Here is a 12,889-nt window from a genome sequence, read left to right as displayed (position 1 = left end):
AATATAGGTTACTTCCAGCTGAGGGAAATGCTCTTTTTCAGGTGCTTAACAGGTGCTTCAAAGAAAGTTGTTAAAATTAAGTATGTTGGTCTTTATTTCAAAGCATTTACTCAAAAAAGCACATTCCCCCTTTTTACTTTAAGGAATTTTAACAGGTGTAATAAAAGTTCATGAATCAGACATGGATGTTCCTGTTTGTCTAGAAGACTGGATTTCCTTTGCACAGAAGCTGCCTGCTCTGATCCTCTGCAGTTTCATCTGGGAAATTGGTGTCCAATCCTTTTCCAAAGAGCAGAAAGACAGGGCATGGGCGGCATTGCCTCAGTCACAAGCACAGGTTGGAGTCTTGCGAAAGGTGGCGAGACAGCTCAGCTCTTGTGAAGGCAAGACCCTATTGCCACATAGAGAAGTAGAGATGTCAAAGAAAGAGATATCCAGGGCTGGATGCAGCTTTTTGCCTCCTTCCAATCCAAACCATGGGGCCTATGGACCCTGACAAGAAGTGAAGATGGCTGAGGGATGAGTACATTAAAAGGCATCTGAAGGCCAGGAGCTGTTTGCTATGTTGGACCCTAAGGATATTATCCGAGTATCTCATCCAGCTGCCTTTCCTGATGAGCGCAATTAAACCCCATGAAATAAACCATAATTGCAGGTTGGGCGTGCTTTAAGTGTTTTACAGTAGCATTATCTGCTCTGTAAGCGCTTCCAGCCAAAAAGGATCCACTCCACACCTGTAGCATTTGCAACACCAGCACGATGAAAGGCAATCTCCCATTTCAGGAATGCACTCTGAAGAAGCGAGGATGTTTGTTCAGATTAGCCTACCGCCATCCTGGTTAAGAATAAGGAAAATATGCATCCAGGCTTCATGGGTAGTCCTTTTTCCTGTATTTTTTTCGTGCAGAAAACTGATTTTGGAAGCATTCTATATGACAGACAGCTGCTTCCTAGGCAGCAATGCTGGGCCTCATGTTGAGCAAACCAGATGAGAGTCTGAGCAATAAATGGTGCCACCTGATAGCTGAGAATTATGTGCATCCATGCAAGTCTGTACAAGAACATTGCTTTCAAGACATTTCATCCAGCTTGGCAGAGATACCACATAGATCTGTAGATATTGTGGTCTCACGGACAGAAACAAACATGAAAGGTCATGTGGTTGGTGGTTAGTTTTACTCAGGGTTAGAAAGCTCTTGCAGACACAAGAGCATGCCGAGTAAATGAATGCTGGCATGGGAGGGAGCAGCACTGAATGCCTGGAACTGAGGGAAGCATGGTCATAGTGGGTGGCACAGACAAATACCTCTCTGGACAAGGCACCAAAAAGTATTTACAGAGCCATTGGCTTTGTGAGGAGTGGCATGCTGATTTGCATATGTGCAAATTCCCCACCTGTGGGCACAGTCTTAGTGGATTCTTTCAGTGAAGCCAGTATTTAGGCAGTGCTCCAACACCATAAGGCAATAGACCTCCTCCAGTGTCATAGGTGTATTTACCTATATTGCTCTAAATGCTTCCTTCAGGTCGCTCAAATTTAGTTTACTGCTTTTGGGGTTTTTGGTAGGTGGTGATGGTGGTTTTGATTTTTTTTTTTCCAGGATAGAAAACCCCTGAAGATTTTCAGAAAAAATGTGGCAATGTCCTTGCTCACTGTGAGTGCAAACACACGTCCTGCTTGTTTCGTGCCTGCTCAGGCAGGGCTTTAAACAATCATTTGCTTCTCTCTAACTTCCCTGCGCATGAGCCAAGGAAATAAAAGGGTGGGCAGTCACCAGGAACCAGGATTGCTGCTGAAAGCCTGTTGACGTCCAACACAAAGGTACAGGGAAAAGGTGTCTGCTTTCAGGTTGTTGTTAAGTTTATAGTTGCCAGACATTACAAACTTTTCTACATAATTTGTTAATAATACATCTGCTGTACAGTGGGCATCTGAGAAGCCACTGAAGAAAAAGCAGCCTTTCCAGGATCCTGTCTGGTCAGTTGACCAAGCATGAATAAGAAAGCTATCTCAAGAAAATAATCTGTCTCTCATGCTACCAGACCTGACTGATGCCTGAATGGCAACACTTTCACCTCTCTTTAAGTGTCAAAAAAGCTTTCTGCAGGTGAGCTGTTTCTTGTATTCCTAATCAAGTTCCAATTCTTTGTACAGCTAATTCTTATAAGTTTGATTAATGTTGGTGGGCTGACTCACATAAAGGTAAATATGTGTGGAAGGACTTGCAGGATCAAATCTTGAGTAGTATATATGCTGCTACCTAAAAGCCCCATGATTTCTTAGCTGACTTTGTGCACTGATTGCATGTTCCTTAATAAATCTTGAGTTTCTCTTGCCATTTCTTCCATCTGCCTCCAAAACCATATTGCCTTTCTTTTGGATGTGTTCTTAACTGTTGTTTTATCCTGCTGAGCTCAGACAAACAAGCGAGGTGAAAAGCAGTGCTGTGATGCAAACTCGTGACACTGTAATAGATGTTTGTCACCCATTCAGGTACCATAATTGCTTTTAAGATGCCGCTCCCTTCAATTAGAGCCGTATAGGTCAGATGCAATGCTTTTGACGGTTAATGTTAAGAACAAGGCTTCAAATGTGCTTTTTGTTTTGCGTTTTTACAGAGTCCCAATTTGTCATTCTTCAAGGCACAGTTTTTGTTTCCTGTGACTCAACACTAATACCCTTGCTTAAAGCAAACACTTCCCAGGATTTTCCCTTGTGTTTTTTATATTTTTTGGTACAGTCTCAGCTGTGTTTGGTGTTAGCAAACTTTCTGGTGAACCATGACCACTATTTTCCTATTAAACATTTTTAAAAAGCTGGGAGCTATCACTCTCATAGCAAAGTGCTGAATGTAGAGCTGCTGAGGGAAAAGCATAATCATACCCTTTCAAACAGGGTATCTCATAAAATTCTGCTGTACCTGTTTCCATGAGGAATCAGTTATAAATGATGAAACTCTTATTTTACTATGTCCTCAGTACACTGTTCATTTACCTAGCCTCACTTGCATTTTTACATGCAAAATACCTTTAAATACTGTAAGCAGAATTAGTGATATTTTCAGTTCCTCCTTACAAAAACCCATTGATTTTATATGCATCTTCTGCATCTGTCCCACACTGATTGATTCTTTGGGCTTTAAAACTGATCTTGCCAGAACGTCATGTGCAGCTTACCTAGACAGGGTTTCTGTGTTACTCAGCATCTCTGATGCATTTTCAGTTGCAGAACCAATTGCATTAGATTCAATCACCAACACAGTGACTGAATGAGCATCCACGTTGGTTATGGCCGTTCTGATTTCCTGTATCACTTGTTCCATTTAAACCATGGAAATGGGTACATGGAAATGTCAGGTTGCTTTCAGTTTTGAGACACCTCTTGTTCTTTGTTCTCTGTCGGTGAAAGAATATAAAGGTGATGATGTTACTTGGTTGACAGATACCTTGTCTGCATTTCTGCCATCAGAAGCCATCCCTCAGCTCATCCCTCACCTTGGGAGTCTTTCATATGGATGGAGATGAGCTTGTGGTCCATCATTAAAGCATGCTGTGAGTTACACACTCACCCTGGTGAGGTACAGCCGCCCTTAGTCCACGATTTCATCAGTCTTACCTGAACTCATTTCCCTTGCTGTCCTGCAATCTCTGTCCCTCTTAACCCCCGAGAACTCAACCATCCACAGTCAAACCCGTCTCGCACATCGGCAGGCGGGAGCGCACGCAGGACGGATGCGAGGGCTCCGCCTCGCTCCCGCAGTTTCCCGGGCGGGTGTGAGGCCAGCTCCTCGCTCCCGCAGGGACTGAGCGAGTCCCGGCGAGCCCCGAGCCCGGGGCGAGCGGCGGCCGCTGGGTGGCAACAGCCGCCCGCCGGAGAGGAGCGGGGAGGGAGAGGAGGAGGAGGCAGGAAGGGAGGGAGAGAGGGGAGGATGCTGGCACTAGGTATGGTGCGAGTGCCTCCCCGTGCCCCCCTAAAAAACAGACGCCAGAAGGTTAAACAGCCTGAACGCGTCCTCAGGCACCTGGAAAAGCGCTGTTTCGTACGTGACAGAAACCAATTCCTTGGTGTGGCCTCGAAACAAAACCCTGGATCACCGAGGGCACAGGTGAGCTCCTTTTAGGGGAATCCTTCTCGTTTGGACGCGGAGACTTCTCCGTCTTCTGTTGGAGGGAAAGCTGCTCACCCTTCCCACACCAGTGCCATTTCCTCAGAGGAGCAGCCACCCTGTGACTGTGCGTGACCAGTCCGTGCCTGAAGGAACCATCTCTAAGAACAGACTTGGAGGGCAGGATGCATTCATTCCCAGTGGCCCCTGTCCAAGAGAACTCATGGTCACAGCTTTGTTTATGCATTTTATTCCTTTATTTTCGGGGTAGTTTATAGATGAGATTATCATCCCAATCACCCTTATATCGACAAAAACTGGAAGAATTTATCAAACATCTCTTTTCCCCTCCTGTATTGAGCAGAGAAAGGTGCTACTCAATACAGCACCTGCTCACGTTCGGCTTGTCATTTCCCCGGTATGATGCCCCATTTCAGCTGGGGCAGTCCCAGCATCACACATCCCTGGCCCCCAGTGTCCCTGCTCGGATGGCAAGGGGGCAGCCATCGCTATTTCCCAGCTCTGTGGATTTAACCAACTTTAAAGGTTAACTCTGCTGCTTTGGTCAACTCCAGATTGACCTCATCTTCAAGCAACTCCTCAATGCCTCTCTTCAATGTAAAAAAGTTCTTCAGGCTGGCCGCAGGAACAAGCCTGAGCTTCGTTTCTATACAAAGTCCTAAAACCTACCCCCCTGCCTGTCCCATCGCCAGAACACCGACCCGGGGGCGGCCTGCGCGGAGCAGGTGTGCGGGACCCGCATGTCCCGCATGGCCGGGGCCGCCGCCGGGAGAGGGGCATCCGCACAGCCAGGCCGGCGAGATCGGCAGCGCACGGGATCCGCGGCCGCGCAGGGGCTGCGGCCAGCGCACACCCTCGAGGCAAAATGCACGGAGCCCTGCACGCCTGCAGCGGGCCACTTTGCTTTTTAAAAAGGTGTATTCGGACTTCTTTATTTTCTTTTTTTTTTTTTTTCTCCCTCCCCGTTTCATTTACTAAAAATAAAAAAAAAAAAAATTAAATGAATCCGCGCGGGGCGGCAGAGGCGCGGAGCGGGACCGGCAGCCCCCGGCTCCGCCGCCGCTTCCTCCGCACGGGCGGCGGGGCGGCGCGGGCCGGCAGCACCGCCCGCGGCCCCGGAGCCCGCCGCTCCTCCGCTCCCGCGGCTCCGCCGCGCTCCGCGCCGCCCCCGCCGCCCCGCCGCCGGCCCCAGGCCCGCGCCGCGATGGAAGGCGGGCCCGGACTGCGGGGGGCTGCTCGCCTCCCCCCGCCGCCGCCTATTTTTTTTTTTTTCTTTTCTTTTTTTTTTTTTTTTTAAGCACCCTCCCCATTTCCCCCTTTTCTTGAATGAAGCGTGAGGCGGAGCTCTAGGAAACCACCGCGCCCGGCTACGCCGAGCGGAGCCGGAGCCTCCCCCTCGGGCTCCGCTCCTCCCCGCCTCTCCCCGCCCCCGCCGCTCCGCTGCGCTCCCCCCGCCGCCGCCACCGCCGCCGCCGGGAGAGCTCCCCGCCCGCGCCCGCCGCCGCTCGGAGCCGCCGCCGCCGTCCGGAGCCGCCGCTGCCGCCGCCGCCGCCGGCAGCAGCAGCAGCGCGGAGCGCCCGGAGGAGCCGCCCGCAGCCGGCGGGTGCGCGGGGCTGCGCGGGCGGGCGGGCGGGCGAGCAGCGGCGCCGCGGCCGCGGTCCCCATCGGCACCAGTCACACCGCACACACGCCCCGTCCGCGCCCCTGTTCGGCAGCGCCAGGGGCTCTTCCTCCGCCGATACAAAGCTGCTCGGGAAATGGCAGCAGTCAAAAGCAATTTTCCTTCTTTATTTTTATTTTCGTTTTTTAATTAATTTTTTTCCGCGCTTTCTTGTGAAAAAGAATTAATTTCCTAAATACATGCAATTTTTTTTTTTATTTTTAAATTTTTGGGTGTGTGCGTGCGTGTGTGTGGAAGCACCGCGTTCCTGCGATCGGTGTCTGAATGAAACTACGTAAATGCATATGTCTGTACGTTGCACTGGAGGGGAAAACAGAGCACTTCTGCGAGAGCTTGGATTCAAATGTGGTTCATCTGGTCTCCAGGATTTTCCGTCTCTTTGGGGTTGTTCGCCTTCCCGGTCTGCGAGGCGGGATTTTCTGAGCTTTGACACATCTTTGGAGATGTCTGTTAAACAGGAGTCTGGGAAAAAACATTTGAAATCGTAGAAATTTTTTTTTTGCCCCGTTCCTATCCCCTTGTTGACTTGAAGCATCAAAAGCAACCAGAACTTAACGCTTCTGAAGACTTGTGATGTTTGGATTTTATTGTTGCTATTTTTCTTTTAAAGGAAACTTGACAGAGGAACATATCTATAGTCCAAGTAAGTACTTTACAGAGGAAACTTAGTTTGTGTAACAAAAAAAAACCCAAATCCTAATGTTGAGGTTTCTGTCTTAAAGTGCATTGGATTAACGTCCATCCAAGGCTGCTTTAGCAAATTGTGTTGAATTGCAGTTTTTACAGTGTGTGTTCATCTGCTCCTTCGTGTCCATGGTAGTCCAGCACCTAGGGGAAAATGCACCTGATTTTGAATCGGTATAATATTTTTTAAGATGTATTTCAACACCGAGGAGGAAATGGTCCTAACGTAAATATATAATAAGTAATAAATGTGCACCTGGAAGTAAAGTATTTACAGCATTGTAATCCCTATTTATGCCGTGCATCTCAAACCAAGGAGGAAACACTGAGAAGACAAAAGTACCTCCGAGACCCCGAGAACTCCCCCACACCAGCATGAATGAAACTGTGTCCAATACAATAACTGGATTATAATTTTTGGTGTTATTAATTTTATTATTATTGGCTGCTTTACTTTTTTGGGTTCATCCTGCTCCTCTTCTTCCTCTCTCCCTTCCTCTTGCTGCTTCCTCGTGGGAATTATGGCTCATCCGGGGAGAAGAGGCTACGATAACCGGGAGATAGTGCTGAAGTACATCCACTATAAACTCTCTCAGAGGGGATACGACTGGGCTGCCGGTGAGGACAGGGTATCCCTGCCTCCAGATCACTCCGCTTCTGCTGCTGCTGCGATTGCTGCTGCTGGGACTTCTGATCACACTGGGCTGGTGTCTCCGCACCCCGAGCCCCCCGGCTCGGCTACTGCTAGCCACACGCCCCCGGCAGAGGGGCTGCGCCCTGCACCCCAGGTCGTCCACCTCGTCCTGCGCCAGGCGGGGGATGAGTTCTCCCGACGCTACCAGAGGGACTTTTCCCAAATGTCTGGCCAGCTGCACCTGACGCCCTTCACGGCCAGGAGCCGCTTCGTGGCGGTGGTGGAGGAGCTCTTCCGAGATGGGGTTAACTGGGGCAGAATTGTGGCCTTCTTCGAGTTTGGCGGTGTGATGTGTGTGGAGAGCGTCAACCGGGAGATGTTTCCCCTCGTGGACAACATTGCCACCTGGATGACTGAGTACCTGAACCGGCACCTGCACAACTGGATCCAGGACAACGGAGGCTGGGTGAGTCCCCTGACTGCTCGGTTCCTCTCCTGGCTCTGGCCCGTGGCTGGCTGGACCCCGGTTTGGGCAGTGCCCGGGGGATGGCACTTGTGGGAGCAAAAAGTTTGCCCAGGGGGTGTCTGCACTGGGATGTGCCAAAGCAGTGCTGGCCTTCTGCCAGTTGTCAAGTTTCACCTGGATGCAGGGTAGGGTGGAGTGGTTTGAGGTTGGGGGAACAGCTACAGCTTGTGAGCAACAAGGATGAGCAAGGCTGTGTCTTTATCAGCGGTCTCCACTTTCCTGTGGTCTCCACTTCTCCTGTCCGCCCACGCCTGTTGGCAGAACCGAGGCAGGTTCCTAGCCAAGGCAGGTCATGCAGTGGGGTGGGAGGGGGCAGCAGAGATGCCTATCCAGCTGCCAGGCAGAAGAGGCACATGGTGGGAGGTCCCAGGCAGTGTTGGGACAGCAGGGACCACCTGTGTGTGCATGCAGTATCCCCAGCCGTGAGAGGTGATGCACCAGACCAGTGTGCAACAAACATGAGATCCTGGCAAGCAGGTAGCCATCAGTGACAGTGTCTGCCGCTGTGGTCGTCACTGGAGTGGGGTTTTATGGGATAAGATATGTCTAGAGTGAAAAATCTTCATCTTGAGATGAAACAAAGGTGCTGGGAGCTGTGTCTGTGGGATTGTTCTAGAAAATGAGTGATGGGCAGCTGTGTTTCTGGGGTAGAGATCACCTCTGTCTGGGGCAGGCTTCAGCATCAACTAGAAAGGCAAGATTTCCATTTGTGGAAAATGGATAGCTTTTTCACTTGTAGTCAGTCAAAAGCTTTTCCTTTTTCTCTCTCCCCCTCTTTCCAGAAGTAACTGCATTGAATTAGAAGCATAACTATTTCCTTTTTTCCTTTATTAGTATGATGTACTGGAACAAAATGTGGTCCCAGCCACTCTCCCACAAACCAAACCTGTTGTATGTGTAGAGCTTATGATATTACTGTTTTGGAGGGAGAAATGGCAAAAGTTATACTGAAGAAGAAACCTGGGTTGAAAGCTGGCATAACTCACCTAGAAATGGAGGTCAGCTAGGTAGGACACTGGCAATTTCAGGTTTGGTCTCCTGTGAAATACAGAAAGCTGACTCGATTACACAGCACATCTTTAAGAGGTGCTTAAGAGGTAGGAAAAAGTAAATTGCATGTATGTTTCCCACTTAACATGTTTTTCAAGCCTGGTGTTTGTTAGCCCTGGGTCTCTTGGTAAATCAGTGTTAGGCTAAATAATGTGCTGCCTGTATTGACCATCTCTGTTAAAAAAAGAAGGTGTTGCCTTCCCTGCTGCTGAACCTGCCTGACTAAAGGGGATTCGTGTCCAGGGATGCAGAGGACATCTCCTGCTGCTATAACAGAGGGAGCAAGGCTTTGGGGCCCTTTTCTCAGCAGGAATCCACACTGCACGCCTCCCAGAGGAGTGCTGCTGATCCCTGGCTACGCTGGAGGAAGGATTGTTCTCCTGCTCTCCTCCACTTCCATTAAGAAGAAAAAAAAAAACACCAAGATTCATGGGGCCAGAAGGGGGAGCAAAAAATGTGTGTGTGTGTCTGTGTATTATATACAAATATGCACATATATACAAACACACACTTATGTATATACACACATACACACAGCATGACTCCAGCACTTGGTTGTTGGGACCACACTTGAGAGAGGGAGGTCTATCCCCTGACCTCGTAGTTCATGGTTCACTACAGTGGGTTTGTTAGTGTTCTGGGGGTCTTTTTTCACAAAAAAGATAACTGGAGGAAAAAATAAATCTGAATGGTTCAGGCTTTTGGAGACCTTGGCTTGTTCAGAGATGAGCAGCTAAAGGGTTAGGGATTTTGGGATTGCACTTCTGGGCTGGGATGCCTAACTTGTGCGTAAGTCCCTCCTCAGGCTGGAAACCCGTCTGCGGAGCTGGGGCCCTCGGTTCGCTCCAGAGCCAGTGAAGTCATTCTGTTGACTCCAGTAAGCTTTGGATCAAATCGTAAGCATGCTGGAGATGTATTGTCCTGTGGGTGTATTGTGTAAAGAGAAACATAAATAATGAATAAAACCGAGAATGTGAAAAGACAGGTGTTACCAGGCGTGATTGGCCAGAGGAGGTGAGTGCTGGAGCTGTTGCCGACAGTTAGAAGTACAAGAAACTCAGACTGTAAACAATGACTGCCTTTAAAAGGAAAGGATACTTCTCATTGATAGCAATTTAATTGTTTATTGAGGTTTCCTACCAACAAAAGCTCCAGAATTTGGATGCACGTGATACCGCTTACTGTCACTTGTTACTTGTAATGTACACATGGAAGATGTGCGAAATACTACATGAAGGTGGCTTTTGCCTGTCTCTCTGGTACATGGCTGGTACCTTTGAACCCTAGCATTATTAAACACAGGCAAAAACCTTATAGCTGGTTACAAAGAACAAAAGACTAACATGAAATTAAAACCACAGCTTCTGGGATCCTCTCTTCAGGCAGAAGAAATCAAGGAGGGCATGGGGCAGTGGATTTTTCTTTTTTTTTTTTCTTTTTCTACATTTCAGGATCTGTCAGTGTAAAAGGATGCTTCAATATATGTGCTTGGTCTTCAACTTGCCTCTTGCACCATATGAGCCTTACTCATAAATAGCTCTTCCAATAGCTCTTCCAGCTTTGTATGTGGTCATGCTTGTTAGGACTTCAGCACAGCCTCTTGCAAGATCTCCCTGTCATGCAGGGCACTACAACAGGCAGGATCCCTGGCTGCTGCAGCCTTCTCCTCCTTTATATTTTGGCTCCTTAGTATTTTGTGGAGTGGTAAGTTTATTAGAGGCTGCACAGTACCGGAGAAGAGAGCATCATAGTAATGAGAGCATGTTTTACACAGTGGGTCATTTGAGCAACATGGGCCTTGTGTCTCATAAATGGGCCTGTGTCTTACACTCAGGTCTGAAATTTGGTTGACATGTTTTTCTTATTTTTCTGTTTGGTCTGAATCCATTCTATAAGTTGGCAATGTGTTTTCAGGGTGTGAATTATTTTAATTGCAAGGGAAACTAAGAAGGAAAGCATATCGAAGGGCAGGGTGGGAGGGGGATATAGCTGGTGGAGTATAAATTTTAGGCACTAGACATCGCTGATAATGGTGTCTGGGCTTGTTAATGCTCTTACAATACACAGCCTCATGGGTTTGTTCAAAACTTAGAAAAAGCAACAGATGGGGACTGCACGTAATCTGCATTATTAGCCTGTGGTTCTGGTGGCAAATAAATGCCCCTGTCAAAGATTTTCACTTTGGCCAGGATACCGCAATATTGTACTTTGGCCTGATAACATCTTAATTGTATTAAAAAAGAAGAAAGAAGAGAACTAGCTCATCTCTGCAATTTTGTGCTACTTGGTATAATATATGCTTTCTGATTAAAAACTTAATGCCTTCATCTTAATTTCCAGAGCTGCAGAAGGACTGGCTTGGCAGTGGCCCGCCGCACTTGGCAACTTTTTTTGACATTGACGTGGGGAACACTGAAGGGATGCAGTTGGTGTGGTTGAAACAACTGTGTTTGTCTTGCAGTGATGGGCTCCCTCTTTGGTCACACAACCTAACAGACGTGGGAGCCATGTTTAGCTCTGGGCACCTCTAGTCCAGCATATGGCTTTCTCTCCAAGCTGTTCAAGAAAAACAAGAGTGTGAGCACTACAGAAGGAGACACAGGCACTGTCATATTTACGCAGGCATGTACATATTTGATGTTAAGTATGAAAAGAAGCCCAGGTGAGAGAACCAGAGAAAAAATTCAGCCAAGAACACTTAATTTTAAATTACTCTATTTACATTCGAACCAGGAATGCAATGGCCATGTGTTTTCATTTGATTCTGTTCCTTTATTGTGGTTTTTTATATTCTGCTCGAGAGTTACAGTCACATACAGGATTTAGATGTCTGAAGAGGACCTTAGGTGGAACATAAGCACGTGCATCCTCCGAATGCAAGCCTAGCCAAAGTGGTGGCAGAAGTCCCTGGCTTCTCACTGTTCCAAGCTGGTCCGGAGATTCTTCCGTGAGAGAAGGAAGAAAATTCGTGGCTGTGCGGGACACCATTCCCAAGAACATACATGTCCCGAACTAGCCGGCACCCATTAGCCCAGCTGCTGTCACTTAGGTGCCATCCTCACCTGCAAAAGCATCTGAGGAGAAGTCCCCACTTTTCCTGGTGGCTCCTTAGTTTAGGTCTCTTCTGAGCTTTGGCAGTGAAACTTTCTCCAGCCTGGCAGTGAAGCATCACATTTCCAGCATCTCTGGAAGTTTCACCTTCCAGATGGCTGCTGATTATGCTGAGGTGTCTTCCCCTCTGGCAACAGGACTCCTTCTAATTCTACAGGGGTGAGATTTCATTTGGTGGAGGAGGAAGAGCTAGGTTGTCTAATTCCTGCAGTCTGATGTGTTTTCTTAGGTGGCTGCCCACAGCCAAATCAATAAATGTTTCTTACATGAGCAACAAGACCCCGGGTTTCTCTTCTTCTGAGCTGACTGTCCTAATCGCTGAGCTTCCTCTTTTATTTTGTGCCTAGTAAATAATTAATTTTCTTTGCTTGGTGGCACACCTTGGAAAGGAAGCTGGGAGGATCTCTGTGCCCTGCTGCAGTGGTCCATGGCTGTGTCATGAAGGTGAGGAATGGCAGATCTGCCTCCAGGATAGATCTAGAGATCATGGATCAGCACGGCACAGGGCCTGCACAACACGCTGCTTCTTGTGCAAGTCCCAAGCAAAAGCCTCTTGCTCTTTCAGCACAGGACCTCACCTTGATTGGAGAGGGGTGCCACATGCTTTTCCAAGGAGAGCATGGAGCAGAGGCGCTTCGACTTTCTTTAGTGGTGACACACGGCCTTGTGACGACTCAATCCCCAGTGGGGCTAACCCCAAGTCACTGTTTGACTGGTAAAAGGAAACTATCTGAAATCCACTCAGTTAAATAAGTGAATTGGCAGTTTCAAGTGTTGCACCTTCTAGGTCCTTTGCCAGTTTTTGTGGCTTTGTGGGTTTATTATCGAATTCTTGAAATATTATCAAAATATTTTTCTTTTTGCTGTTGCTGAAGAGAAAGAAATTCGTTCTGTGGAGTATCTGTGCAAGGAGAAGAGCTAGGGCAAAAAGAGAAAATAATTGTGGTTCTCTAGTCCCTTTCATTTATGATAGCTTTCTCTGTAACTTGCAAAAACAGTGAGCTGCGTATTTTCTCAGAAGTCTGGGCTTTTTCTAAAAAAATAAAAAAAATGTATTGACTGTGACCTTTAAAATT

General features: G+C 47.9%; 1 protein-coding gene across 4 annotated transcripts in view; it reads left to right on the top strand.

Annotated features, from left to right (window-relative positions):
• Positions 1-5,739: 5,739 nt before the first annotated feature.
• Positions 5,740-12,889, top strand: part of BCL2 (BCL2 apoptosis regulator) — a 96,810-nt gene continuing 89,660 nt past the window's right edge. For 2 of the 4 annotated variants that reach the window (XR_014952654.1, XM_085571259.1), the window contains exon 1: positions 5,740-7,592. Coding sequence is in view for 3 of the 4 variants with exons in the window: in XM_085571259.1 (XP_085427385.1) it covers positions 7,014-7,592 (579 nt within the window). In the remaining variant the exon portion in view is untranslated. Of the gene's footprint in view, positions 7,593-11,042 lie in introns of all 4 variants that reach the window. The other 2 variants (XM_085571248.1, XM_021530556.4) reach the window with 2 other exon arrangements.

This window comes from Lonchura striata, chromosome 2, assembly GCF_050655825.1.
Source record: "Lonchura striata isolate lonStrDom1 chromosome 2, ASM5065582v1, whole genome shotgun sequence".
NCBI classification, from domain to species: Eukaryota; Metazoa; Chordata; class Aves; order Passeriformes; family Estrildidae; genus Lonchura; species Lonchura striata.
The sequence above is the reverse complement of the archived record's forward strand: the minus strand, read 5'-3'. Positions and strand labels throughout refer to the sequence as shown.